Source organism: Erinaceus europaeus, chromosome 2, assembly GCF_950295315.1.
Source record: "Erinaceus europaeus chromosome 2, mEriEur2.1, whole genome shotgun sequence".
In the NCBI taxonomy this organism is placed as follows: Eukaryota; Metazoa; Chordata; class Mammalia; order Eulipotyphla; family Erinaceidae; genus Erinaceus; species Erinaceus europaeus.
This window is the reverse complement of record NC_080163.1, coordinates 186,096,440-186,123,832: the sequence shown is the minus strand read 5'-3', so window position 1 is coordinate 186,123,832 and position 27,393 is coordinate 186,096,440. Positions and strand designations below refer to the sequence as shown.

At 48.3% G+C, this 27,393-nt stretch overlaps 2 protein-coding genes across 2 annotated transcripts in view; one reads left to right on the top strand and one right to left on the bottom strand.

Moving 5' to 3' along the window:
• The window catches only part of RYR1 (ryanodine receptor 1), a 157,379-nt gene extending 136,487 nt beyond the window's left edge, over window positions 1-20,892 (top strand). The window contains exons 90-105 of the mRNA XM_060172268.1: window positions 2,783-3,583; window positions 4,378-4,454; window positions 4,876-5,023; window positions 5,529-5,615; window positions 7,033-7,284; window positions 9,178-9,308; window positions 11,051-11,093; window positions 12,844-12,974; window positions 13,076-13,136; window positions 14,503-14,649; window positions 14,863-14,997; window positions 18,935-19,091; window positions 20,005-20,069; window positions 20,178-20,278; window positions 20,453-20,504; window positions 20,653-20,892. Coding sequence (XP_060028251.1) covers window positions 2,783-3,583; window positions 4,378-4,454; window positions 4,876-5,023; window positions 5,529-5,615; window positions 7,033-7,284; window positions 9,178-9,308; window positions 11,051-11,093; window positions 12,844-12,974; window positions 13,076-13,136; window positions 14,503-14,649; window positions 14,863-14,997; window positions 18,935-19,091; window positions 20,005-20,069; window positions 20,178-20,278; window positions 20,453-20,504; window positions 20,653-20,748 — 2,484 coding nt within the window. The 3' untranslated portion in view covers window positions 20,749-20,892. The remainder of the gene's footprint in view (window positions 1-2,782; window positions 3,584-4,377; window positions 4,455-4,875; window positions 5,024-5,528; window positions 5,616-7,032; window positions 7,285-9,177; window positions 9,309-11,050; window positions 11,094-12,843; window positions 12,975-13,075; window positions 13,137-14,502; window positions 14,650-14,862; window positions 14,998-18,934; window positions 19,092-20,004; window positions 20,070-20,177; window positions 20,279-20,452; window positions 20,505-20,652) is intronic.
• A 96-nt stretch (window positions 20,893-20,988) lies between these two features.
• Window positions 20,989-27,393, bottom strand: part of MAP4K1 (mitogen-activated protein kinase kinase kinase kinase 1) — a 37,640-nt gene continuing 31,235 nt past the window's right edge. Inside the window, exon 31 of the mRNA XM_007534437.3 lies at window positions 20,989-21,153. Within this exon, the coding sequence (XP_007534499.1) occupies window positions 21,084-21,153 (70 nt within the window). The 3' untranslated portion in view covers window positions 20,989-21,083. The remainder of the gene's footprint in view (window positions 21,154-27,393) is intronic.

The window sequence follows — 27,393 nt, the reverse complement described above, 5'->3', positions numbered from 1 at the left end:
TAGTCCTAATGTTACTGCCCCCCATTCTCACATACTTGAACCCACATGCTTTCTTACCCCTTGCTCATCTTCCCAGAAGCCTATGCTGATGTCCTCCCTGGGGCCATGGCCTACCCAAACCCACTCTTTTGCACATTCGAGTCTGTTTTTCAACCAGAGCACTGCTCAGCTCCAGCCTATGGTGGTACCTGGGATTGAACCTGGGGAGGTCGGAGCCTCAGGCACAAAAGTGTTTTGCATCACCTCACTATTGCCGTCTCGCTGGCATGTGGCCCGTGCTCCCCCAGTCACTGAATGTGGCCTCAAATACTTACACTACTACTACTATCATCCCTTCTATACAACACAGGAAGCCCCAAGATTTTGCACACTCACCTGTGTCCCCAAGGTCACTATCCCTCCTCAAATCTGGTAAAGGTGGCTACACCATCCTTGCTCTCAGGACATTGTGGCATCCCTGTATTGTGCTGGCAACCTGGTTCATTGCTGGCCTTTGGCATTCCTGCTCTGTGCCCCAGCTCTGGCCTTGTCCCCATAACACTGTCCCTTCTCACCCTCCTCCCAACATCCACTTCCCCTACTCACTCCTTCTGGTCCCTTCACCTTGCTGGTCAGGAGTCCATATAAGCCCATGTGGACCTCAAGTGCACAGTATCATATAATGCTGCAGGAGAAGATATATTATGTAGCAGTATAATAATAGTAGCAAATACCACCTGTTATTTATCAAATGCCAAACACCATTCTAGTCTCTCAGCAGCCACTAACTCCTTGAATCTTCACACCAATCCTTAGAACCTAGGTCCTACTACTATTCCCCAATTTTCACTTTACCACAAGGGAAATTAAGGCCCAGAGGGTTCAGTCTATACCATCTGGCTACTCAGCGGTAAAAGCAAGATTTAAAAAAAAAATTCTTTATTGAGGAATTAATGTTTTACATTCAACAGTAAATACAATAGTTTGTACATGCAAGATTTTTTTAATTCACCACTCCCCCCACCATGCTGAACTTGTGGATTCTACAACATGCTTGGTGGGAGTTGGAAGTCAGGATCTGCCTCCTCTCTCATTTCTTTCACCATGAGCATGAGCCCTTATGAGCCTCCACTTCCTCACCTTTAAAATGGGGACTATAACCTGTACCTCTAAGATTACTTGTGAGGGTTGACTAAGGTGATATATGTAAAATGGCAGAGGACCTGGCCTTATGACAGTTTGTGTGTTTACTTTGATTTGTGGGGACTTTGCCAGGGTTTCCTGCCAGTTTGATTCCATCAGTCCTGGAGGACAATTTTTATCTTTTTAAAAATTTAAGATAGTGACCCAGGAGGTGGTGCAGTGAACAGAGCATTGAATTCTCAAGCTTGAGGTCCTGAGTTTGATCTCCAGCATCTCACATGTCAGAGTGATGCTACAATGGTTCTGTATGTTGATTCATAAATACAATTTAAAAAGTAGAGACAGAGTGCAAGAGAGACATAGATAGAATAAGAGAAACCATAGCACTTGTCCTGCATGGTGCTTCCACGGGGACTCAAAGTCTGTAACAGATTATTATTATTATCATTTATTTTATTTATTTAGTTTTCCCCTTTTTTTGTAAATTGTTGTTGTAGTTATTATGGTCCTTGTTATTGATGTTGTTAGATAGGACAGAGGAATGGAGAGAGGAGGGGAAGACAGAGGGGGAGAGAGAGAGAGACACCTGCAGACCTGCTTCACCGCTTGTGAAGCCACCGCCCTGCAAGCGGGGAGCCGGGGGCTGAACTGGGATCCTTATGCCAGTCCTTGCATTTTGCGCCAAGTGTGCTTAACCCTCTGCGCTACCGCCCGACCCCCCCCAAGATTATTATTATGTCCAGGTTCCCAGTTCTTTCAAGAGCACCTATGGGGGTCCAGCGAGATAGCTTACTTGGATAGTGTGCTGCTTTGTCATGTGTGTGACCCACATTGGAGGAAGCTTGGGTGCTGTGGTCTCTCACTCTATCTCTCTGCATTTATTTTTAAAAATTTAAAATATTTTTATATTTATTTATTTTCCCTTTTGTTGCCCTTGTTGTCTTTTTTATTGATGTTGTTGTTATTGATGTTGTCGTTGTTGGATAGGACAAAGAGAAATGGGAAAAGGAGGGGAAGACAGAGAGAGGGAAAGACAGACACCTGCAGACTTGTTCACCGCGTGTGAAGCGACTTCCCTGCAGGTGGGGAGCCGGGGGATCGAACCGGGATCCTGATGCCGGTTCTTGTGCTTCGCACCACCTGTGCTTAATCCGCTGCGCTACCGCCCGACTCCCTCTGCACTTATTTGTTTATTTTTTTATTTTCATTGCCACCAGGATTATTGCTGGGACTTGGTGTCAGCCCCCAAAATCCACTACTCCCGGTGTCGTTTCTTTCTTTTTTTCTATTTTATTTAACAGAAGAGAGAACAACTGAGAGAGAAAGAGATAGGGAGAGAAAGATAGACACCTGCAGACCAGCGTCACTGCTCAAGAAGTGTCTCCTGTGCAGGTGGGGAGCCGGGGGCTCGAACCCAGATCCTTGAGCATAATATGTGCGTTTAACTAGGTACAACACTGCTCCCTCCATATTCATTTATTTATTCACTTCTTTCTCAGAGCACTGCTCAGCCCTGGTTTATGCTGGTCCTGGGGACTGAACCTCAGAACCGCAGGCACGAGGGTCTCTTTGCATAACCATTGTGCTGTCTCCCCCAGTCCAACGACAGCACCCAAGGGTCCGCCACCGGGGCCCCCATGCCGCCCCCCTCCGCCCGCAGGTGAAGGAGTCCAAGCGGCAGTTCATCTTCGACGTGGTGAACGAGGGCGGCGAGTCGGAGAAGATGGAGCTGTTCGTCAGCTTCTGCGAGGACACCATCTTCGAGATGCAGATCGCCGCGCAGATCTCGGAGCCCGAGGGCGAGCCGGAGGAGGACGACGACGAGGGCGGCGAGGCGGGCGCGGAGGGCGCGGACGAGGGCGCCGAGGAGGGCGCGGCGGGCGCGGCGGCGGCGGGGGGCGTGTCGGCGCGCCTGCGCACTGCGGCGGGCTGGGCGCTGCGCGGGCTCAGCTACCGCGCGCTGAGGCGGCGCGTGCGGCGGCTGAGGAAACTCACGGCGCGGGAGGCGGCGGCGGCGCTGGCCGCGCTGCTCTGGGCGGCGCTGGCGGCGGCGGGCGCGGCGGGCGCGGGGGCGGTGGCGGGCGCGCTGCGCCTGCTCTGGGGCTCGCTGTTCGGCGGCGGGCTGGTGGAGGGCGCCAAGAAGGTGACGGTGACCGAGCTGCTGGCGGGCATGCCCGACCCCACGGGCGACGAGGTGCACGGCGAGCAGCCGGCGGGGCCGGGCGGCGACGCGGACGGCGAGGGCGCGGCCGAGGGCGCGGGGGGCTCTGCCCAGGACCCCGGCGACGAGGAGGCGGCAGCGCACGAAGCGGGACCCGGGGGCGCCGACCGGGCCGTGGCCGTGGTGGACGGGGCCCCCTTCCGGCCTGAAGGGCCCGGCGGCCTCGGGGACATGGGGGACACCACGCCAGTGGAGCCCCCCACGCCCGAGGGGTCCCCCATCATCAAGAGGAAGCTGGGGGTGAGTGGGGGGGCCGGGAGAGACTGGGGCAGAGAAGAGGGGGACAGAAAGGGCAGGGAGCCTGAGAGATGGAGACCGGCGAGGTGGGGAGACACGCAGACGAAGGTGAAATGAATGGAGGAAGGTGCAGATGTTTCTGGAGGGTCGTGTTCTTGGAAGAGGCGGAGAGAGCGAGAGGGGCCCAGAGAGAGCAGATAAGAGGGAGATGCGGACCAGAACCTTCCAAAGGCCGGAGATGGGGGCGGGAGAGATAGCTCGCCGGGTGGGACGCAGGCCTTCCCCCACCCGTTGGGAGGCTCCATGGCACCAGGAGGACTCTCTTGTGCTGTAGTGTGTGTCTGTCTGGAAGGGCTGGCCTGAGCCGTAAGATCAGGCATCTGTGAGGCTCCGCCACCGCAAACCCCCCAAAGCCAGACTGGCTAGGGACGCCTGGGAAACCTCAGCTGGAGGGGGCACAATAGGGGATGCAGTGGGCCTCCCCTGACCGGGACCGGGACCGGGACCGGACCGGGACCGCTGAAGCATCCTCAGCCCCTTGGTGCGCTGGAGATGCGATTGCCAAGGTGACAGGAAGTTTCTAGGGAAGAGCTGCGACCTTGGCCTGCGAGGAGCGTGTTTTTCTCCCACGTAGAAAATAATGAGCATCAGAGCCTGTCTACCTGCCCATCTGGACTCCCACTTTCCGGGGTGGGGGGGCAAAGGATCTAACAGGCAGGGAGCAGGACAGACAGGTCTGCACTGAGGCCCTGGAGTTGGGGCGGGGGTGGGGGGTCTGATGTCTTCCCTGCCTACAGGTGGATGGAGAACAAGAGGAGCTGCCTCCCGAGCCTGAGCCCGAACCTGAGCCAGAGCCAGAGCCCGAGAAAACTGAGTGAGTGACCCAAGGTCCTGCCCTGTCACTGCTGGCCTCCTGTGATCCAGGCCTGAGAGTCACTGGTCACTCACCTCAGAGAAGGGCTCTGTAAAATTTTGGAGACAGAAAGATGGATATGTCCCCCCCCCCCCCCCCCGCATACACACATACGCTTGGCCTCACATATCTCCTCCTCCAGAGAGCCTGCCTTCCTCCCACCCCACATTGTCCCCTGTCTGAGCTTTGAGTGCTCTAGGCTGTTTCACTGTACTGGAAACCCATGAGGACAGGTGTCCAGTGTGTGGTGGTTGTGTCATCTGTGACAGGGCCTGGTGTTCTCTCATTTGTACCCCCAGGTTTGGGAGGATCACCCGTGCATGGGTACGAATGAACAAACTTATTTCCCAGACACTTGTTCACTCTATGCCCTACCCTGCAGTGCTGAAAATGGGGAGAAAGAAGCCCCTGAGCCCCCTCCAGAGCCCCCCAAGAAGACAGCAGCTCCTTCCCCGCCTCCAAAGAAAGAAGGCGGCAGTGCAGGCCTGGAGTTCTGGAACGAGCTGGAAGTGCAGAGGGTGAAGTTCTTGGTGAGGACTCAGGCAGTGACACCTCGGCCTTCACATCACCTCCTCGCTGTCACTCTATTATTAAGCTTGCCTGTGCCAGACTTGTCTCTGAGGGGAAGCCAGGCTGAGAGAACACAGGGGTGACCCCAACAGAGCCAAGTCCTAGGCATAGGGCCACAGGGTGGCCGGGAGCGTGGAGCTTGATTACCTGACTTCACATCCCAGGTCTGCCATCCTTTGGCCAGGTGACCGTGGGCAAGACACCTTACCCCCTGAGCCTCAGGTTCTCCATCTGTCAAATGGGTCCATCAGCTGTATCCATGTTACAGGACTTTGATGTGAATGAAATGACTTCATGCACATAAAGCTCTTAGCTAAGGTCTTGGGACCTAGTAGACACTCAATAAAGTGGAGTTTGTGGGCCCAGGTGTTAGAATCCAGGTGCTTGGGCTGAGGGTGGACGCTCAGATGAATTCTGCAGGGAAGAGGACAGACACTGAGCCCTCTCTTTCTCTCCTCACCTCAGAACTATCTGTCCCGGAATTTTTACACCCTGCGGTTCCTGGCCCTCTTCTTGGCTTTCGCCATCAACTTCATCTTGCTGTTCTATAAGGTGCTGGTCATGAGGGGCAGTGGGGATCTGGACTGTGAGGTGGGAAGCCTAGTGCTTCATGGTGTCCACGGTCCCCAAAGAGAAGTGACAAACTACTGGACTCAGGGTTCCCAGAGCTTGGGTCCTGGGTCCACCTCTTGATCTTGATTGACAACTGCACCAAGACTACATTTGGCAGGGACCAAATCCAACCTCAGGACTGGAGGCTGTTGGTTTTGTCCATGCATTCTTCTGGGTGTGCCAGGACTGTGAAGTCTCCACCCTGACCTCTGACCTCTCAGGTCTCAGAATTTCCATCAGAGGGTTCAACTTATACACTAGGTCTTGGGAACCCCTGGGGTGGAATGTGCCTGACTGGTTCCAGCTTAAACAGATGTCTGAGAGTCTGGGAGTGAGGGCAAGAAGCTAGGACTGGGCTTCAGGCTCAGCTTTGCCAGCCCTGTGCTCCTGGGTGCAGCCCTTTGCCTTGCTGCAAAGGCTTTCGTTAAGACTCTTTGCTTTTAAGTAATCAAAAGAGATAGTTGAGCAGGGGGAATGCATGCCTCGTGGAATAGGAGGGGAGATAACTAGATGGAAAGGCACACTGGTGGAGTGCTCAGCATGGCTTCTGTGGGGTCAGGTCCTGACCCACCATTCACTGATATGTGATGCCAGGCAAGGTGCCTAGCCTCTCTGTGACTCAGCCTCTGCCTGTGACATGGGATAGCAGAGGGACAGCAAAATAGCTCACTGGGATAGTACCTGCTTTGCCATGTGTGGCCCAGCAAGGAGCCGGGCCCCTGCCACACTGGAGAACGCTTCAGTACAGTGGTGTCTTTCCCTGTCTCTGTCTCTGTGTGCCTCTCCCTCCCCCATCTGAAAAGTCCATCCAGAGTGGTGAAGCACTGGCAATGGCCAAAATAAATAAAAAAGATAATAGTGGTCTGGGGAACTAGCATAATGGTTATGCAATTGACATTCATGCCTGAGACTCGCAGCTCCCAGGTTTCAGTCCTTATCACCACCCTAAGCTAAAGCTAAGCAGTGCTGTGGAAAGAAAGTAAATAAATAAATAAAAAGGATAATATTGTCTACATTTTAGAACTTCAGATAATATCTGTCACACAGTAAGTGCTGTATATTATCTCCTGATTGTAACATATGTACTGACGTAGTGGTCGGTGCCCCACTAACACGTAAGGGCTCTATCAACTGCTTTCAGTCCTCTTGTCACTCAGTTCCATAGTCAGAGCCTCAGGACAGAGTCTGATTGGCTAGGCTGGGTCCTGAACCCACCCCCTTGATCTTGATCTACAGCCACACCAAGACAAGACACCCAATCCAGCCTCAAGACTGGAGACTTCATTTTCTTTCTGAATTCTGGGTGTGCCAGGGCCCCGAAGTCCCCACCCTGACCAAATAAACTCTTCTCCCTCAGGTCTCAGACTCTCCACCAGGGGAGGATGACACGGAGGGCTCAGCTGCTGGGGACCTGTCGGGTGCAGGGTCAGGCAGTGGTTCTGGCTGGGGCTCAGGGGCCGGAGAGGAGGCAGAGGGTGACGAGGATGAGAACATGGTGTACTACTTCCTGGAGGAGAGCACGGGCTACATGGAGCCTGCCCTGCGCTGCCTGAGCCTGCTGCATACCCTGGTGGCCTTTCTCTGCATCATTGGCTACAACTGCCTCAAGGTGGGCTTGAGACCTTGGACCTAGTGTGGGGGTGCATGGGAACAGAGACCGCCTGGGCTTGGGCTAAGTGCTGAGGGACTGGGGACAGATTGACACCTCCGGTAAGGGTGATATTCACACTGGGATGTGATGGCAGAGAAGCTAGGTCCTGTGACCTAGATCCTGATCTCTGGATCAGGATACAAAAAGATTGTGTGTATGTGTGTAGCCTGGACCTAGAGTAAGTGTGGCTTCTCCACTTTGGGCCACTCTCAGAAAAACAGAGACAGAGTGGTCCAGGAAGAAGCATGACTAGATTCGCATGCAAGAGGCCACAAGTTCCATGCTCATCATCAAAGATGCCACAGTGGTACTCTGATTCTCTCATTAATCAATATTAACATGGGGCCAGTTAGTGGTGCACTCAGTTGAGTGCACAAGTGACCATGTACAAAGAACTGAGTTTAAGCCCCAGGTCCCCAGGGGGGGAAGCAGGATGGAAGCCTCCTGAGCATTGAAGTAGGGCTGCAGGTATTTCTTTCTCCCTATCTCTCCCCACCCCTCTCAATTTCTCTGTCCCATCAAATTTAAAAAAAAAAAAAAGGAAAAAATGGCCTCCAGGAGTGGCAGAATGGTAGTGTGGGCACCAAGCCCCATCAATAACCCTGGTGGCAATAAAATAGGTAAATTTTTAAAAATATTTATTCTCTTGTTGCCTTTGTTGTTTTATTATTGTAGTTATTGATGTTGTTGTTGTTGGATAGGACAGAGAGGAATGAAAAGAGGAGGGGAAGACAGAGATGGGGAGAGAAAGATAGACACCTGCAAGCCTGTTTCACCGCCTGTGAATGACTTCCCTGCAGGTGGGGAGCTGGAGGCTTGAACCGGGATCCTTATGCTGATTTTTGCGTCACCTGCGCTTAACCTGCTGTACTACCGCCCAACTCCCATAAGTAAATATTTAAATAGAAGAAAGATGTCATAGCACTAAAGCTTCCCCCCTATGCCACAGCATCTCCTTTGTGGTGCCAGGCTCAAACCTGGACTGTGCGCATGGCAAGCCACTCACCTTTCCTGGTGGACTGTCTAGCCCCCAAAACCTGTCACCAGGAATAGTCTCTCCTGTCTGTTGGTTGGCTGGTGACTTTAAGATTGTCCCAGGGGCTCTCAGCTGTGACATGGGGGCTAACGGGGATGTGGGTTCTGACATCAAATGTGTCTGAGGTTTGCACTGTCCCATGAGGTGTCTTATGAAAGTTTCAGTTTGTGTTCAGGAGGTCTGACCCAGCTGATCTTGCTCCTTTCCTGTTGGGTGAACAGAATTCTTTGGGCAATGGATAGTTGGATCTGCTATTCCCTCTGCCTCAGATACTCAGTCACAGTCCCACCCCATTTAACCATTCTGCCCTGCTCAGGAAGACCCAGTCTGTCACTGTGGGCTCTCCTCATCCCAGCCCAGGCCCCTCTATCCGTGATTCCCTCTGTGAATGCTTTGCTCAGGGGCATATCCTCCAAGATAGCTTTTAGAAAGCTCTCCAAGTCTGGTTAGATGCACACATTACCAGCACAAGAACCAGAGATCTAGTTCCCGTTCCCTACCTGCATAGGGAAATTTTCATCATCAGTGAAGCAAGCCTGCAGGTGTCTTTCTCTCTCTGTATCCCCTCTCGCCTCTCAATTATCTCTGACCTAGCAAATAAAATAGAAAGGAAAAAAAAAAAAGACTGCTGGGAGCAGTAGATTTATAGTGCTGGCACTGAGGCCCAGAAATAACCTTGGTGACCATGAGAAATTATTTTAAACAGGAGGAGGAGAAAAGAAAGAAAGCTAGCTCTCCAGGTCCCTGCTGAGGCTCAGGTACCCCCTCAGATACCTGACTCTGCCCATTTGCCCCCCCCCCCCCCAATAATCTAGGTTCCTCTGGTGATCTTTAAGCGGGAGAAGGAGCTGGCCCGGAAGCTGGAATTTGATGGCCTCTATATCACGGAGCAACCGGAGGATGATGATGTGAAGGGCCAGTGGGACCGGCTGGTGCTCAACACGCCGTAAGGGAGGGCCCAGCCTCCACGTGGGGGGGGGGGTGGTGCGTGTGGAGAGTTCCACTCCAGCTCAAGCCAGGTCTCAAAAGACTTGGGTTCCAGTCACAGTGGCCCTGATGCATTCTCCCCAGTTCCTGCCCTTCCTCCCTGTCATACAGACATGTCCCAAACACTAATGTGGCCATTACTGGTGGCACATGCAGAATTCTGGGTCCCAGCCCTAGATAGTCTGGCTCACTGAGTCTGGGATGGGAGTCCAGACCTTCATTTAAAAGCCTTTTTTTTTTAGATTTATTTTGCTTATTACATAGAGTTTCACATGAGACAGCAAAAGAAAGGCAAGTCAGAGCAGAACTCTGCTATGTGCAGCACCAGGGGACCTCAGGCATGTTGACACACTCAACCTGCAGGAACTTGCATTATTATTACTTTAATTACTACCAGTTATCACTGGGGCTCAGTACTATCGCTATGAAACCTGTTGCCCCCCGCTCTGAGTGCACACCCCCCTCATCTGAGATCCATCAGAGAGAGGGGGCAACAGTTGACCTTAGATGAGTTTTACCTGGCTTGGAGCCCTTCAAACCCAGCCCCAAAAGAAAAGAGCTAGGACCACACATAGTACAAGGTCCTGGTGAAAAACAAAAAAACACCAGATACTGGAGAGGCCTGAGAAGTAACCCAGCAGGCAGAGTGCATATCTTCCATGCATGAGGTCCTGTGTTCAGTACCCAGCACCAACCACATTGAAAAAAAAAAAACTTGATTAAAATAAAGTGAAGCTCTGGGAGTCTGGCGGTAGCTCAGCGGGTTAAGTGTATGTGGCGCAAAGCGCAAGGAGTGGCAGAAGGATCCCAGTTCGAGCCCCCAGCTCCCCACCTGCAGGGCAGTCGCCTCACAGGTAGTGAAGCAGGTCTGCAGGTGTCTATCTTTCTCTCCCCTTCTTTGTCTTCCCCCCCCTCTCCATTTCTCTCTGTCCTATCCAGCAACAATGACATCAATAATAACTACAACAATAAAACAACAACAAGGGCAACAAAAGGGAATAAATAAATATTTTTTTTAAAAAAGTGAAGCTCAGGAGATGGTGCATTGGACTCTCAAACATGAGATTGAGATCCTGAGTTCAGTCCCTGGCATCACATGTGCCAGAGTGATGCGCTGACTCCAAGTCCCCCCCCCCATCTCCCTCTATTAAAAAAGCATGGTGGGGGGGGGCTGGTGGTGACGTACCTGGTCAAGTACACACATTACAGTGTGCAGAGACCCAGGTTCAAGCTCTTAGTCTCCACCTACAGGGAGAAAGCTACAGGAATGGCAAAGCAAGGCTGCAGGTGTCTCTCTCTCTCCCCTATCTCCTTCACCCCTGTCAATTTCTCTCTGTATCTGTCCAATAATAAATAAAAGTTAAAAAAAATAATAAAAGGCATAGGAGGACCAGTTGGTGGTGCACCTAGTTAAGTGCATATGCTGCCATGTTCAAGGACCTGGGTTCAAGCCCCCGGTCCCTGCCTGTAGGAGGAAAGCTTTACAAATGGTGAAGCAGTGCTGCAAGTGTCTCTGTATCTCTCTCCTCTATCCCCCTTGCTTCTCAATTTCTCTCTGTCCTATCAGATCAAAGTTAAAATATTTAAAATGAAATAAAAGCATAGGAATTTGGGACACCACCACTCCCCACCCAATCCCCCACCCATCCTTGCTGGCTGCTCCTGTCCACTCCTGCCCTAACGTGTGATTTCTTTTGCCAGGTCTTTCCCCAGCAACTACTGGGACAAGTTTGTCAAGCGGAAGGTGAGAGGGTGGGGATGGGGAGGTGGCAGGGTCTCAGAACTGTGTCGATTGATGCCACCAGGCCATCCCAGCTCTGTCATGCATTTGTTTGGTGGGCAACCTACCGCATGGGGCTGGACCTCTTTGAGGAGTTGACTGAGCACGGGTATGGCACCCACATGCCATCTCTCTGTGATGATCTGCCACCCATCACATCTCAGCATGGTGGCCGGCATGAGGGAAGTGCTAAGTAAATATTAATATGAGGGAGGAAGTCAGGCCTGCCATTTTAAGCACACAGACTCTGGAGCCTGGCGGCCAGCTTCTCTGCACTAACCATGCCAGCATTTGCATGCCTCAGTGTCCCTCCTATTCAAAGTAAAGTCAGGCTTAAGACATGGTACCATCAAGCATGCGATAGATTTTCACATCTGAGGCTCAAGGCTCCCAGGTTCAATGCCTGGCACCACCACAAGCCAGAGGGGAGCAGTGCTCTGGTAATTAAAAAATTTAAAAATAAATAAATAAAAGTAATAGAATCAGTTGCACAGGGGTTGTTGTGAGAATTAAATGACCAGGGTCATAGATCTGTGAGGCCTCAAATTCAATCCCTGCCACTGCATATTCCAGAACTTTACTCTGGGGTGTTGTGTGTGTGTCCTAAAAATGAATAAATAGATATAAATTAATTGATGATGACCTACTTTCTGAGCAGCATCTGGCACTTAAGAAAAACTCTTGATAGGTGTTGGCTGTTCTCAGCCATCAGCTCCATTAAGATTTATTGAGCCCTGACAGTGTGCCAGGAACTGATTTAGAGATCTAGAATGCAGCAGCAAACAAAAACAGTGGTCCTGACATTTGAAGCAGAAAGCTAGATGGAGACCACATATAATGACATTCAGGGGGTGAAAGATCCTGTGGCAAAAATAAGGCATCAGGGATGGGTGGGAGGTACTGACCAGGAGAGATTTATCTTTCCTGTAGGATGGTTTGGAATTGGCATGCTAGCTGGTAAGAAGGAGAGGAAGTGAGCCTTGAGGAAGAATGGTCTGGGGGAGGGGGCAACATGTGCCAAAGCCCTTAGGGTAAGGACATGTGGAAGTATTTGAAGAAGTGAGTGACTTTTGGGGTAAATGGGAAGAGATGGGAACAAGTATATAGGATTTCCTTGCATACCTACTTAATATAAATAATAAAGACCCCAATTAATTGAACCAATGCAGACTTTTTCTTTTCTTTTTTTCTTCTGCCAAAGGCCATTTGGATATTTATACCATCATTCTTGGGGCCATACAGAATTATCAACTTTAAAATGAGCACTTAATGACTGAGTTTTGAGTCTCACCTGCAGTTGCCTTGGCAGACCAGACCAAATAATCCACAGCCCACCCTTGGGCTCACAAAGCTACAGCCTTCTCCCCAGAAATGTGCACTCCCATTTCTCACACAAAACTCAAGAGTGTGGAGGGGCCAGGCAGTGGTGCACCAGGTTAAGCATGCACATCACAGTGCTCAAGGACCTGGGTTCAAGCCCCTGGTCCCTATCTACAAGGGGAAAGCTTCATGCGGGGTAAAGCAGTGCTGCAGGTGTCTCTGTCTCTTTCCCTTTCTCTATCTCCCACTCCATTCTCAATTTCTCTCTGTCTCTATCCAATAATAAAATAAGTTGAAAAGATTAAAAAAAATTAAACTCAGAGTGTGGCCAGACCCTCCCATGTGGGCCCCCTACTCTGAGTATGGTCTGCAGGGCTACGTCCCCTCCGTGCAGGTCCTGGACAAACATGGTGACATCTTTGGACGGGAGCGCATTGCTGAGCTGCTGGGCATGGACCTGTCCTCACTGGAGATTACCGCACACAATGAGCGCAAGCCCGCGCCCCCACCGGGACTGCTGACCTGGTGAGCCAGCTAGGAAGCCTGTGCAAGGGGGGCTGGGTAGCAGGGCCGGGCAGCGGGGCCGGGTGCTGAGCCCTCAGGTCTCCTCCCTTCTCCACCCACAGGCTCATGTCCATCGACATCAAGTACCAGATATGGAAGTTTGGGGTCATCTTCACAGACAACGTGAGGAGAGGGGCTCTTTGTATGTGTATGTGTATGTGTGTGTCGGGGAGGTCAGTCTGCAGAAGAAGGGTGCTGGAAGGGTTTGGGACTCCATCCCCAGGTACTTGTGACCAGGGACTGACTCCTAAGTCCCTGTGTGCACCCTCTGATGTCCCAAAGCTGCTTGTCTCCCAGAACATATTTTTTAATTTTTAAAAAATATTTATGGGCTAGGAACTAGCATAATGGTTATGCAAAGATTTTCATGCGTGAGGCACCAAAGGTCCCAGGTTCAATCCCCCACACCACCATTAGCCATAGATGAGCAGTACTCAGGTTTTTTTAAAAAAAGATGTATGTAGGGTGTCCGGAGGTGGCATACCTGGCTAGGTGCACACAGTGCTAAGTGCAAGGATCTGCGCAAGGATCCAGGTTAGAGCCCCTAGTTCCCCACCTGCAGGGGGAACACTTCAAAAGCAGTGAAGTAGGTCTGCAGGTATCTATCTTTCTCCCTCTTCATCTCCCCCAACCCTCTAAATTTCTCTCTGTCCTATCCAATAAAATGGAAAAAAAAAATGGCCTCCAAGAGTAGTGGATTCATAGTGCAGGTACTGATTCCCAGCAATAACCCTGGAGGCAAAAAAAAAAAAAGTATATAGGGGGCCAGGCAGTAGTGCAGCAGGTTAAGTGCAAGGACTGGTATAAGGATCTGGGTTCGAGCCCCCAGCTCCGCACCTGTAGGGGGGTTGCTTCACAATCCAGGAAGCAGATCTGAAGGTGTCTTTCTCTTCCTCTCTCTGTCTTCCCAATCTCTCTTGATTTCTATCCTATCCAACAACAACAGCAATAACAACAGTAAAGGCAACAGAATAGGTAAAATGGCCTCCAGGAGCAGTGGATTTATAATGCAGGCACCGAGCCCCAGCGATAACCCTGGAGGCAAAAAAAAAAAAAAAAGTGTATTTTATTTGCTAGGACTGAGAGAAATCAAAACGGAAGGGGAGGAGGGAGAGGGGGGAGGAAGAAAAAGAGAAATATGCAGCACTGCTTCATCAGTCATGAAGCTTTCCCCCTGCAGGTGGGAACTGGGGACTTGAACCTAGGTCCTTGTGCATAGTAATGTGTGGATGCAACCAGGTGTGCCATCATCCAACCCCTCCCAGAACATTCTTTGGCTCTCCCAGAGCACTTTGAGGTCACAGAGCATGTCCTTTAGCAGTGAGTACCCCAACACCCCCAGGATTCCTTCTCAGAATGCTCCAGGTTCTCCTCCCCAGCTCAAGAGAGCATCCCTGGAGCACTCCCTGCCCTGGAGGATGTTCCCTAGCTCCCAGAGTCCTCCCTGTGTGCTCCCTGACCCTTGACCCCTGACCCTCTCTGCCCACAGTCTTTCCTGTACCTGAGCTGGTACATGGTGATGTCCCTCCTGGGCCACTACAACAACTTCTTCTTTGCTGCCCACCTTCTGGACATCGCCATGGGGGTCAAGACGCTGCGCACCATCCTTTCCTCTGTCACCCACAATGGGAAACAGGTGTTGGGAGGGCGTGAGCCTGGAAGGAGTGAATTCCACACTGAATAGGGGTGGAGGGGGTGGCTGGCCTGAGGAACTGCTGAGGAGGGGGTGTGTGTGGTTCAGGACAAGGTCCTTGGGTGGGGTACAGAGTTGGAGTGTAAAGACTGGGCCTGGGAGGGGCAGCCCCCTTGTGAAACTGAGCCCCTGGCCCCCCCCAAACCACCCCCCCAGTTGCTGATGACTGTGGGCCTCCTGGCCGTGGTAGTCTACCTGTACACCGTGGTGGCCTTCAACTTCTTCCGCAAGTTCTACAACAAGAGCGAGGATGAGGACGAGCCTGACATGAAGTGCGACGACATGATGACGGTGAGCCCCGAGTTCCTGGGTTGTCAGTCACTGATCCCTCATTCCACCCCCATCCCACGCTCAATTATCAATTCACACACACACACACACACACACACACCACTGTCTGCGTGGTAGCTTAATAATGGCACCTGCCTGGGAGGCTTCCCAGAAGGCCTTGCTGAGCTGATGTTTCACCACTTGTTAAAATTGTCTCCCCCAGTCAGGCCGTAGTGCAACAGGTTAGTGCACGTGGTGCAAAGCGCAAGGACCTGGCGTAAGGTTCCCAGTTCGAGCCCCCAGATCCCCACCTGCAGGGAAATCACAAGTGGTGAAGCAGGTCTTCAAGTGTCTATCTTTCTCTCCCCTCTCTGTCTTCTCCTCCTCTCTCCATTTCTCTCTGTCCTATCCAACAATGACGACATCAATAATAACTACAATACAACAAGGGCAACAAAAGGGAATAAATAAATATTTAAAAAAATTTAAAACACTCCTTCAAGTGTCTGTCTTTCTCTCCCCCTCTGTCTTCCCCTCCTCTCTCCATTTCTCTCTGTCCTATCCAACAACGATGACATCAATAATAACTACAATACAACAAGGGCAACAAAAGGGAATAAATAAATATTTAAAAAATTTTAAAACACTCCCCCCCCGGAGGTGGGGAGCAGGGCCTTAACCTGAGTCCTTGCACATGGTAATGTGTGCTTAACTAGGTGTGCTACTACCAGGCCCCCTTAGTTCTGGTTTATGGTGATGCTGGGGATTGAACCTAGGACCTTTGGTGTTTCGAGAATGGATGCCTCTTTGCATTATTCTATCACCCCATAAAGCCCATAAATCTTTAAAAAATATTTTTTACACTTATTCTTTAACCAGGGCACAGCACAGCTCTGACTTATGGTGGTACAAGGGACTGAACCTGCAACATCAGAGTTTCAGGCATGAAAGTCTTTTTGACAAACCATTATGCTATCTCCCCCCCAAAAAAACCCTTTTTTTAAAAAGAGCTATTGCTATTATTGAGAAAGTGCTCAAGCAGAATGCTCCTGCCACTTGGGGCAGGTTACTCAGGCTCCCCATGCTCCAGCATCATCACCTATAAAATGGGTGTGTAAGAACCACCTCCTAGGGTTGCTTTGAAAACTAAATGGTGCAGGCCAGGTTGTGGCGCACCTGGTTAAGCACTTACATTACAGTGCACAAGGACCCAGGTTCAAGCCCCTGGCCCCCACCTGCAGGGGAAAAACTTTATGAGTGGTGAAACAGGGCTGCAAATGTCTCTCTGGCTCCATCTCCCCTCTCAATTTCTGTCTCTATCCAGTAATAAATAAATAAAAGTCTTTAATAAAAAAAGAGAGCTAAATAGTGCTCCATGGCTATCTTAGGGCCTAGGACATCACACGCCTCGTTGAGCCTGAGATTATGGATTTGTGTCCTGATACCACATGACAGCTACAGGGTGAGGGGAACTCCATGGATGGTGGAGCAGTGCGGCATGTTTCTCTTCTTTCCCTGTCCCCCTCTCCCTCTCCTTTCCCTCTTTCTCATGTAAACATTTTTTTAAAAAATGGCCTGGGGAGCATGCATGGTAGTGGTATTGCATATGCTTAAGGTCTTGTGTTCATTCTCTGATACCACATTAAAATCAAGTTGCTGGGGAGTCGGGCGGTAGCACAGCGGGTTAAGCGCAGGTGGCGCTAAGCACAAGGACCAGTGTAAGGATCCTGGTTCGAGCCCCGGCTCCCCACCTGCAGGGGAATCGCTTCACAGGCGGTGAAACTGGACTGCAGGTGTCTGTCTTTCTCTCCCCTTCTTTGTCTTCCCCTTCTCTCTCCATTTCTCTCTGTCCTATCCAACAACAACAAGATCAACAACAACTACAACAATAAAACAACAAGGGCAACAAAAGGGAATAAATAAATAAATAAATAAATAAATATAAAAATAAATAAAATCAAGTTGCTGGGTAAGGGAAACAACATAATGGTTATGCAAATGACCTGAGGTTCTGAGGCCCTAGGTTCAGTCCCTAGCACTGCCGTAAACCAGAGCTGAGCAGTGCGCTGGTTTCCTCCCTCCTTCTTTTCTTCCTTCCCTCCCTCCTCTCCTTCATTTCTTTCTTTCTTCCTGTGTAAGCAGAAATTTAGACATATTTTTTTTTCATTTTATTGCCACCAGGGTTATTGCTGGGGCTCAGTGCTGGCACTACAAATCCACTGCTTCTAGTGACCATTTTTCCTTTTTGTAAATCTCTTCTTTCAATTTTATTTTATAAGACAGAGAAATTGAGAGAGGAAGGGAGATGGAGAAGGAAAGGGACTGAGAAATACTTGTAGCACTTGCATTACTGCTCATGAAGCTTCCCCCACTGCAGATGAGGAGCAGGGGCTTGAACCCAGGTCCTTGTACATGATAATGTGTGTGCTTAACCAGATGAATCACCACCTGGCCCCCTAGGACTTTTTTTTTTTTTTTTTGCTAAGTTGCAGCCAGGAAAATAGCTCAACTGGTAGTGTTGTACTTGTATGCAAGAGGCTTCCTGCATCAAAGTGATACTTTCACTTGCCCCCCCCTTCATGTGAATCAATCTCTCTCCCTTCCTGCCTCTCCTCTCTCTCTTATATGTGGTAAGTAAAGTAAATCTGTAAAGAGATCATCTCAGGCCAGTGCCTGGCATATGTTCAGGAGTATGCAGATGCCGGCTGCCCTCAGCATCATCTGTAATGAAAGGCCATACCCCAAGCGCCAGTGTGCCATGCATGCCAATGTTTTCTCTGTTAACAGTGGGAGAGAGAACTAAACTGAGTCTGACTCATCAGCGACACAGGTCACAGTTGGAAGAATCAGCTCAGGGCTGTATCTTGTAATCTTGTGTATGCTCTAAGGACACACTCCAACTCCGCGGTGGCCTGACATTTGAGGTCCTCTCCTAGCAGACCCAATCATGTCACCCCTAGTCTCCCCACCCACACACCCCCCCACCCCAGTCACTGACCTTAACTTTTACCCCAGACAATAGGCTTCTCTCACTTCCAGGAAACCCAGAAAGAAGAAGGGTGAAATCTTTTCCAAGTGCCAGGCAGATCCTGTCTCATCCCCTCCCCACTCCCCCCAGACCTTTTTTGTGGACCTTCCAGTACGATATGAATGAAATTAGACCTTCGCCCCACCCACCACCATAGCCTGAGTCTAACCACAGTCCTGCTTGCTTTTTGCTTTCTGGCTGTCTGGTACTCTTTCAGTTCCTCTAAGATCATGTGTTTCCTCCCAACCCAGTCCCACTGCACCTGACCTGCTCTGCCCCTCCCAACCCTAAGCCCTTACACACACACACACACACACACACACACACACACACACACACACACACACACACACATACACATCCTCATTTGACATCTCACCTTCCAGCTTCATTGCCACCTCCTACAGGAAGTCCTCCCTGACCATTGGCTGGGCCAGGGCCTGCAGAATCTTGTGATGAGCCTTGCCTCTTCTCTCTCCCTGCTGTTTCTCACAAGAGCTCTGTTTGCCAGCCTCACTGGATCTCTTTCAGTTCCGCACAGGGGTAAAATGCATTCTCTGTTCCCCAGCGGTGACATAGCACATGTGGTTTTCTCAGGCTGGAACACTCTCTCCCACCTCACACCTTCAAGCTCCAGCTCACACAAGCCTCCTCTTCAAGGAAGCCTTGTTTGCTCGCCCAAGCTGGGTCATGCTTTCAGAGCCTCAAAGCTTCTGTGCTTTTCCTCACCCCACTCCACCCCTGGTCACACTGTGCCTGTGCCTCTGCTTTCTCCAGCCCAGTCCCAGCCATTTCTGTGAGGCTTGTGATTGCTGGACTCCAGTCACTGCTGGGTCTCCACCCCCACTAGCCCAGGGGCCTGCGGAGGTACTTAGTAAATGTCAAGTGACTGAATGCCTGACCGATGTGCTTCTCATCCTCCTCCTTCAGTGTTACCTCTTTCACATGTACGTGGGTGTCAGAGCTGGTGGGGGCATCGGGGATGAGATTGAGGACCCAGCAGGCGATGAATACGAGCTGTACCGGGTTGTTTTTGACATCACCTTCTTCTTCTTTGTCATTGTCATCCTGCTGGCCATCATCCAGGGTGAGTGCTGGTTTGGGTTGTGGGCTCAGCGCCCAGAGGCAGACTAGCTTCTTAGCTAAGAGTGCAGTACTAAGGTCTAGTCTGTGAGGCTTTGGGTGCGGGGTGGGGAGAAAGTCACTGCTCATGGGAGCAGACGGTGGTGCACCTGGCTGAGCACACACACACTACAGTATGAAAGGACCCAGGTTCAAGCCCCTGGTCCTCATCTGCAGGGGGAAAGTTTCATGAGTACTGAAGCAGTGTTGCAGGTGGCTGTCTCTCTCCTCTTTCTCCCTCTTCCCTGCTAATTTCTGTCTCTATCTAATATAAACAAATAAAAATCGAAAAAAAAATAAAAGAACAATGTGCCTTATTAAAAAGTCACTGCTCCAGACCTCAATTTCTCCATCTGCAAAATAGGGTTGTTCATGGTTCTAACTCCCTGGGGTGGTTTTGACATTTAAGTTGATTTCATCTGACTTAATGTCCTAGTAAGTGCTCAGTAAATGCCAAGGGTGGGGTGGACAGTGGTGCACCAGGTTGAGTGCACACATTATCATGCACAAGGACCCTGGTTCAAGACTCAACTCCCCACCCGCAGTGGGGATACTTCACAAGTAGTGAAGTAAGGTTGAAGGTGTCTATCTTTTTCTATCTTTCCCTCCTCTCTCAATTTCTCTCTGTCTTATCCAATAAAAGGGGTGGGGGGAAATGCCCTCCAGGAGCAGTGGATTCGTAGTGCTGGCACCAAACCCCAACGATAAAGAAAGAAAAGAAAAGCTAGGAGGTGATTATTACTATTATTACCATTACTAATTAAGATCAGGGTGAGATTAGGGAGATCAGTATGGAAGGCAAGGCTCTGACAGGTAGCCAGAGGATGGAGCAGAGGCAAGGCGCTAACTTGCTCCCTGCCGCTCACCCCCAACCCCAGGTCTGATCATCGATGCTTTTGGAGAGCTCCGAGACCAGCAAGAGCAAGTGAAAGAAGACATGGAGGTGTGTCTGCATCTGGAGGTGGCCCATTGGGATTTTGGGACCCTAATCGGGGGTTCAACAGGCCTCACTCTTAATGTTTTTCATCCCCTCACCCTCCCACTCCCACAGACCAAGTGCTTCATCTGCGGCATCGGCAGCGATTATTTCGACACGACTCCGCATGGGTTCGATACCCATACTCTGGAGGAGCACAACCTGGCCAATTACATGTGAGATCCGCGGGCCAATCAGGGAGGTGTGTGTGTGTGTGTGTGTGTGTGTGTGTGTGTGTGTGTGTGTGTGTGTGTGTGTGTGTGTGTGTGTCTAGAGAGGAAGGGTTGTGATATTCAGCCAGCCAGTCAGGGTGGTTCTGACATGTCTCCTCCGCCCTCTTGCCCTCCCAGGTTTTTCCTGATGTATCTGATCAACAAGGACGAGACAGAACACACCGGCCAGGTGAACAAGGGGGTGTTCAAGGGAAGATAGTGGGCAGGGACTTGGAGTTTTGATAGAAGGTCCATCAGCAGTACTATGTGCAGGCCACTAACGAGCTTTTGAAGCGCTGACCAGTTCCCCCTTTTCACCTCTCCTCCCCTGATTGTAGGAGTCTTATGTCTGGAAGATGTACCAGGAGAGATGTTGGGATTTCTTCCCAGCTGGAGATTGTTTCCGCAAGCAATATGAGGACCAGCTGAGCTGAGGGGACCTCACCCCCAAGCTGGCCTTCCACCCCCACCTCAAGTGCCTTATTCTCACAGCAAGTCCCTTGGCCCCCAAATCCCTCCCTGGCAGGTAGCTGGGGGAGAGGTGACCCCATACTGGAGAAATAAAAGTCTGCACACTACACCTAGTGTCTGTGTTGGATTGTTGACATCTAGGGTGTGTTTGGCCATCCAAGAATCCAGCCCCATCAGCCCCTGAAGAAAGCCAGGTAAAAGCAGAGAGTAAAGTCATGTTTATTAGGAGATGAGGGCATGTGGTGACCACTAGTGTATGTGTGGTGGAGGAGAAGGTCTGGGACTGGTTCCTCACACCTCATTCCTGGATGTAGAGGTTGCTGGGAGCCGTAGGATCATCTGCTGGGCGTGTCTCCACCACCACAGGCCTGGGGAAGGAAGAGAGAAGGCAGCTGATAAATCCATTTGTTCATTTACTCACTAACAAACGATATTAGAGGTTGTGCTGGTACAAAGCCAGGATGTAACAGTGAGTGAGTCCCCAATGAATGGATGATGGAAGGCTGGGGAGATAGCATAGTAGTTTTGCAAAAAGATTTTCATGTCTGAGGTACCAAAGGTCCAGGTTCAATCCTTAGCACCAGCATAAGCCAGAACTGAGCAGTGCTCTGGGAAAAATTACCGTGATGGTGATGATGTTTGAAAGAGGCTTAAGATGGGGGCCAGGCAGTGGCAGCGCCTGGTTAAATGCACAAACTACAGTGCGCAAGGACACAGGTTCAAGCCCCTGGTCCCCACCTGCAGGGGGAAAGCTTCACAAATGGTGAAGCACGGCTGCAGGTGTCTCTCTGTCTCCTTCTCTGTGTCTCCCTACCCTCTCAATTTCTTTGTCCAATAATAAATAAATAAGTTTTTTTAAAGTTTAAAAAGAGGCTTAAGATGAAACTTGGTGAAAGGGCAGGTAGTGTGTTCTGGACAGAGAACAGTCTGTGCAAAAGTCTTCAAGAGCCAGAGGTTCTGGAACTTGATTTGGGGTGCTGTGGAAAGGACTAGTCATTTATATCTGAGAAGATAATATAATGGTTCTGCAAAAAGACTAATTCTTGAGGCTCTGATTTCCCAGGTTCAACCCTTGGTCCCTGACATAAGACAGAACTGAGCAGTGCTCTGGTTAAAAAAAAAAATTTTTTTTTGAAAAAGGATTGGGCATTTCTCTTGAGACCATGAGAGGACTTTTTTTTTTTTTTTAAGTAAGCAAGAAACACTATTAAAGTGTTAGAATAAATTAGCAAAATGAAAGAAACAGTCCAAAGGAATCAGAGCAGGGTGTCCCAAAATAGGAGGCAGTCCACAGGAGTACTTAAGACCCAGGTCTGCTGGCAACTCAAAAAAGATATGGGGAAAGGGCTGGGCAGGGATGCACCTAGTTGAAAAGCACACTACCATATTCAAGGACCTGGATTCAAGCCCCCACTCCCTGCAAGGGAAAGCTTCATAGCAGTGAAGCAAGTAAGAACTGCAGGTGTCTTATCTCTCTGCCTTTCTATATCCACTCCCCCTCTCGATTTCCATTTCTTTTTCTTTTTCTTACCAGAGCACTGCTCAGCTCTGGTTTATGGTGGTGTGGAGGATTGAACCTGGGACTTGAGGCATGAGAGTCTTTTTGCATAACCATTATGCTATCTATGCCCCAACCCCCTAAATTTCTGTCCTATAAAATAAAGAAAAAATAAAGAAGGAAAATGATATGGGGATTTTTGAAGTGACTCCCAATGACTAAACTGGCAAGTATTAGTACCTCAAAGAAAAATTATAATAGTAGTAGATTATAACTGAGAATTAGATGAAAAATCAGCGGCCTTATACTGAAATATCAGTACATACATGATGAAGGGACAACTCTCCCCTCTAGTTGTATGCCAGCTAATAAATGTAAAAGGAATGATAGAAACAGAAAGTCACATTTTAGTAACGCCCTAATAATAAATTCAGGCAGAAATCACCATGAGGCTAAAACTGGTAGGTCAAAGTCTGATGAGAAGCAGTGCACTTATGCAGTCTCAATAAGTTTTCCCAAAAGATTAATACAACAAACACAGGATACCATTAGAGTGGGGAAATCTAGCTAACTCCACCTTAAACAAGTGACCAAAAATATTATCAGGAGTAGGACCATGAACAGGTGCTTCCTGGCCTGGTGATCTGAGAATGGCACCCCATCATCTCTGAGGTGCTACTGACCAAACTCTTTCACCTGGAAACCTCAAACCCAGTTGAGGGGGTATCCTTCAAAACCAACTTTCCTGTATATGTCAAAAGTGTCAAGGTGATAAAGTCTAAAGAGTTGTGTTAGGTTAGAGAATGGGAAAACAACGTGATTTCGAAACATAACCCATGATCCTAGGTTGGGGGGAGTTATAAAGACTTTCACTATAAAAATTTATCATTGAGACTTGAATGGGTGAGTGGATTAGAAGGCAGTGTTATGCTCTTGATCTTGATAGATTTGTTGTGGTTTGTAACAGTATGTCTTTGCTTCCACCTAGGAAACATGTAGTGAAGCAATCAGAGGTACCATGTCTTCAGTTTACTTCCCACTCCCCCCCCACACACACACACACACAAGAAAAAGGTTAAAGCAAATGTAAATTAAAAAAATGTTGACGTTGTTATTCGACTTCCAGAGGCGGAGCTACGAGCAGCAGATCGCTTTCTCTCCTCTCCTCTCCTCTCCCGGATCAACTAGGAATACCAAAGGAGACCACCCGGACCGAAACAAGACAGGACTAGAATGACCACAGAAACCCAGTAAATCACCCATGAGTACAAACACGCGTGGCTGGTGACAGAGAGGAGAGAGGGGCCTAAGGAGAGATTAAGTGACTGCTAACAGTTCGACAGTTTGTCAGTGGAGACACCACCTCCAGTCTGCTCCACCAACAAGGGGACAGCTGAAGGGAGGAAAGGACTCACCAAGTACAACTCTGAGTCTCCATTGCTACTACCCTCAGAATCTGGAGCAGCAAAAGGGAGGGACACCAGGGCACAGAGATCTAACCGGGAAACTCAGGAGAAGACCTATACCTCGGTGGCATAGCTGAAGGGCTGTGAAAGTCTCTTTGCATAACCACTGGATTATCTCTGCCACACCCTGCTTTATCTCTTGGTCAGGAGTCAGTGATTAGGCCAAGAAGCCTATTGATAGTTTAAAAGCCCTCAGGCTACCATAGCCTACAGGGGAAAAAAAAAAAAAGGCTTTTACACCACTGAACTCCAACTCAGGGATTGAAAAAACTGTTAACTTATATAAAATGGTTAAAACAACAAGAAAAAATATTGGAGACTCGAACCAGGACAAGAGTCCAGCTAAAAGTCCTCCAGAGGGCGAAGCACAAAACAACGAGTTCAACATCCAAACATTAGCTAAGGAAATAATAACAGGAGTGAGTAAAGAATTTGAAAAAATTGTAATCAGAACTGCAGGAACAACAAATGAGAATATGGAAGAAAATTCTAATAATCTCATGGTTATTAGAGAGCTGAAAGCTGAAATTGCTGAGCTAAGAAGGCAACTAGCTGAACAAGCTAAAACAGTATCAGAGCAGGGCAACAAAATAGATGAACTCCAGAAAGCAGTAGAGGGCAGAGAGAATAGAATCAATGAGGCTGAAGACAGAATTAGCAAGATTGAGGATGAATTAGAGACAACTAAAGAAGAAGTAAGAGACCTCAAAAAGAGATTAAGAGATGCTGAAAACAACAACAGAGTCCTATGGGATGACTTCAAAAGAAACAATATACGCATTATTGGCTTACCAGAGGAAGAAAGAGAAGGGGAGGAAGAAAGCATTCTCCAGGCCATAATAGCTGAAAATTTCTCTAGTCTAGACAACACCAAAGACATAAAGATTCAAGAAGCCCAGAGGGTCCCAAACAGAATTAACCCAGACCTAAAGACACCAAGACATGTCATACTTAGATTGGAAAGGAATAAGGATAAAGAAAGGATCCTCAAGGCTGCAAGAGAAAAACAAAGAGTCACCTACAAAGGAAAACCCATAAGATTAGCAGCAGACTTCTCCATACAAACACTACAGGCCAGAAGAGAATGGCAAGATATCTATCGAGTGCTCAATGAGAAAGGCTTTCAGCCAAGAATACTATATCCTGCTAGATTGTCATTCAGACTAGATGGAAGCATCAAAACCTTCTCAGACAAGCAACAGTTGAAGGAAGCAACCATCACCAAGCCTGCCTTGAAAGAAGTTCTGAAAGGTTTCCTATAAACAACCAGACCACCACAAATAGAACATATATCAACACACTCTAAAACTCTACAAGAATGGCGTTAAAATATCTTCAATCTTTGATATCAATAAATGTGAATGGCCTGAATTCACCTATTAAAAGACACAGAATAGGAAGATGGATCAGAAAACACAACCCAACAATATGTTGTCTACAGGAAACTCACCTAATGCAACAAGACAAACACAGACTTAAAGTGAAAGGATGGAAAACCATCATTCAAGCCAATGGCCCACAAAAAAGGACAGGAACAGCTATTCTCATATCTGACATGATAGACTTTAAAATAGATAAGATTAAAAAAGATAGGAATGGACACTACTTAATGCTCAGAGGATCAGTCAATCAAGAGGACTTAACAATTATTAATATCTATGCACCAAATGAGAAGCCATCTAAATACATCAAACTTCTACTGAAAGAGCTACAGCAATATATTAACAGTAACACAATCATAGTAGGGGACTTCAACACCCCACTCTCTCAACTTGACAGATCATCCAGGAAGAAAATCAGTAAAGACATAAGGGAGCTAAATGAAGAGATAGATAAACTAGAACTATTGGACATTTTCAGAGTCATTCATCCCAAGAAACTGGAATACACATTTTACTCAAATCCACATGGATCATTCTCAAGGATAGACCATATGTTAGGCCACAAAGACAGCATCAGCCAATTCAAGAGCACTGAAATCATCCCAAGCATCTTCTCAGACCACAGTGGAATTAAACTAACACTTAACAATCAACAAAAGATTAGTAACAGTGCCAAAATGTGGAAGCTAAACAGTACACTTCTTAACAACTTCTGGGTCAAAGAGGAAATCAAGGAAGAAATCAAAATGTTTCGAGAGTTCAATGAAAATGAAGACACAAGCTATCAAAATATTTGGGACACAGCTAAAGCAGTCCTAAGAGGGAAGTTCATAGCTATACAAGCACACATTAGGAAACAAGAAAAGGCACAAATTAGCAGCCTGATTGCACATCTTAAAGACCTAGAAGAAGAACAACAAAGGAACCCTAAAGCAACCAGAAGGACAGAAATTACTAAAGTTAGGGCAGAAATAAATAACATTGAGAATAGGAAAACCATACAAAAGATCAATGAAAGTAAATGTTGGTTCTTCGAAAGAGTAAACAAAATCGACAAACCTTTAGCCAGACTCACAAAACAAAAAAGGGAGAAGACCCAAATAAATCGGATAGTAAATGAAAGAGGAGATATCACAACAGACACTGCAGAAATTCAACATATCATGCGAGGCTTCTATGAACAACTATATGCCACCAAGCTAGAGAACCTGGAAGAAATGAATGATTTCCTAGATACCTACCAACTTCCAAAACTAAGTAAAGAGGAAGTCGATAACATGAACAGGCCCATCACAGCTAATGAAATTGAAACAGTTATCAAAAATCTTCCCAAAAATAAAAGTCCTGGACCAGATGGTTTTACAAATGAATTCTACAAAACTTTCAAAGAAGAACTAATACCTCTACTTTTAAAAGTATTCCAGAAGATTGAAGACACTGGAATACTCCCTGCCAGCTTCTATGAAGCCAACATCACCCTGATACCAAAAGCAGACAGGGACACAACCAAAAAAGAAAACTACAGACCAATATCTCTGATGAACATAGATGCGAAAATATTGAACAAAATTCTAGCCAACCGGATACAGCAGTATATCAAAAAGATTGTTCATCATGACCAAGTGGGGTTTATCCCAGGCATGCAAGGTTGGTTTAATATACGTAAATCAATCAATGTGATCCACCACATCAACAAAAGCAAGACCAAAAACCACATGGTCATATCAATAGATGCAGAGAAAGCCTTTGACAAAATACAACATCCCTTTATGATCAAAACACTACAAAAAATAGGAATAGATGGAAAATTCCTGAAGATAGTGGAGTCTATATATAGCAAACCTACAGCCAACATCATACTCAATGGTGAAAAACTGGAAGCATTTCCCCTCAGATCAGGTACTAGACAGGGCTGCCCACTATCACCATTACTATTCAACATAGTGTTGGAAGCTCTTGCCATAGCAATCAGGCAGGAGCAAGGAATTAAAGGCATACAGATTGGAAGAGAAGAAGTCAAACTCTCCTTATTTGCAGATGACATGATAGTATACATGGAAAAACCTAAGGAATCTAGCAAGAAGCTTTTGGAAATCATCAGGCAATACAGTAATGTGTCAGGCTATAAAATTAACATTCAAAAGTCAGTGGCATTCCTCTATGCAAACACTAAGTTAGAAGAAATTGAAATCCAGAAATCAGTTCCTTTTTCTATAGCAACAAAAACGATAAAATATCTAGGAGTAAACCTAACCAAAGAAG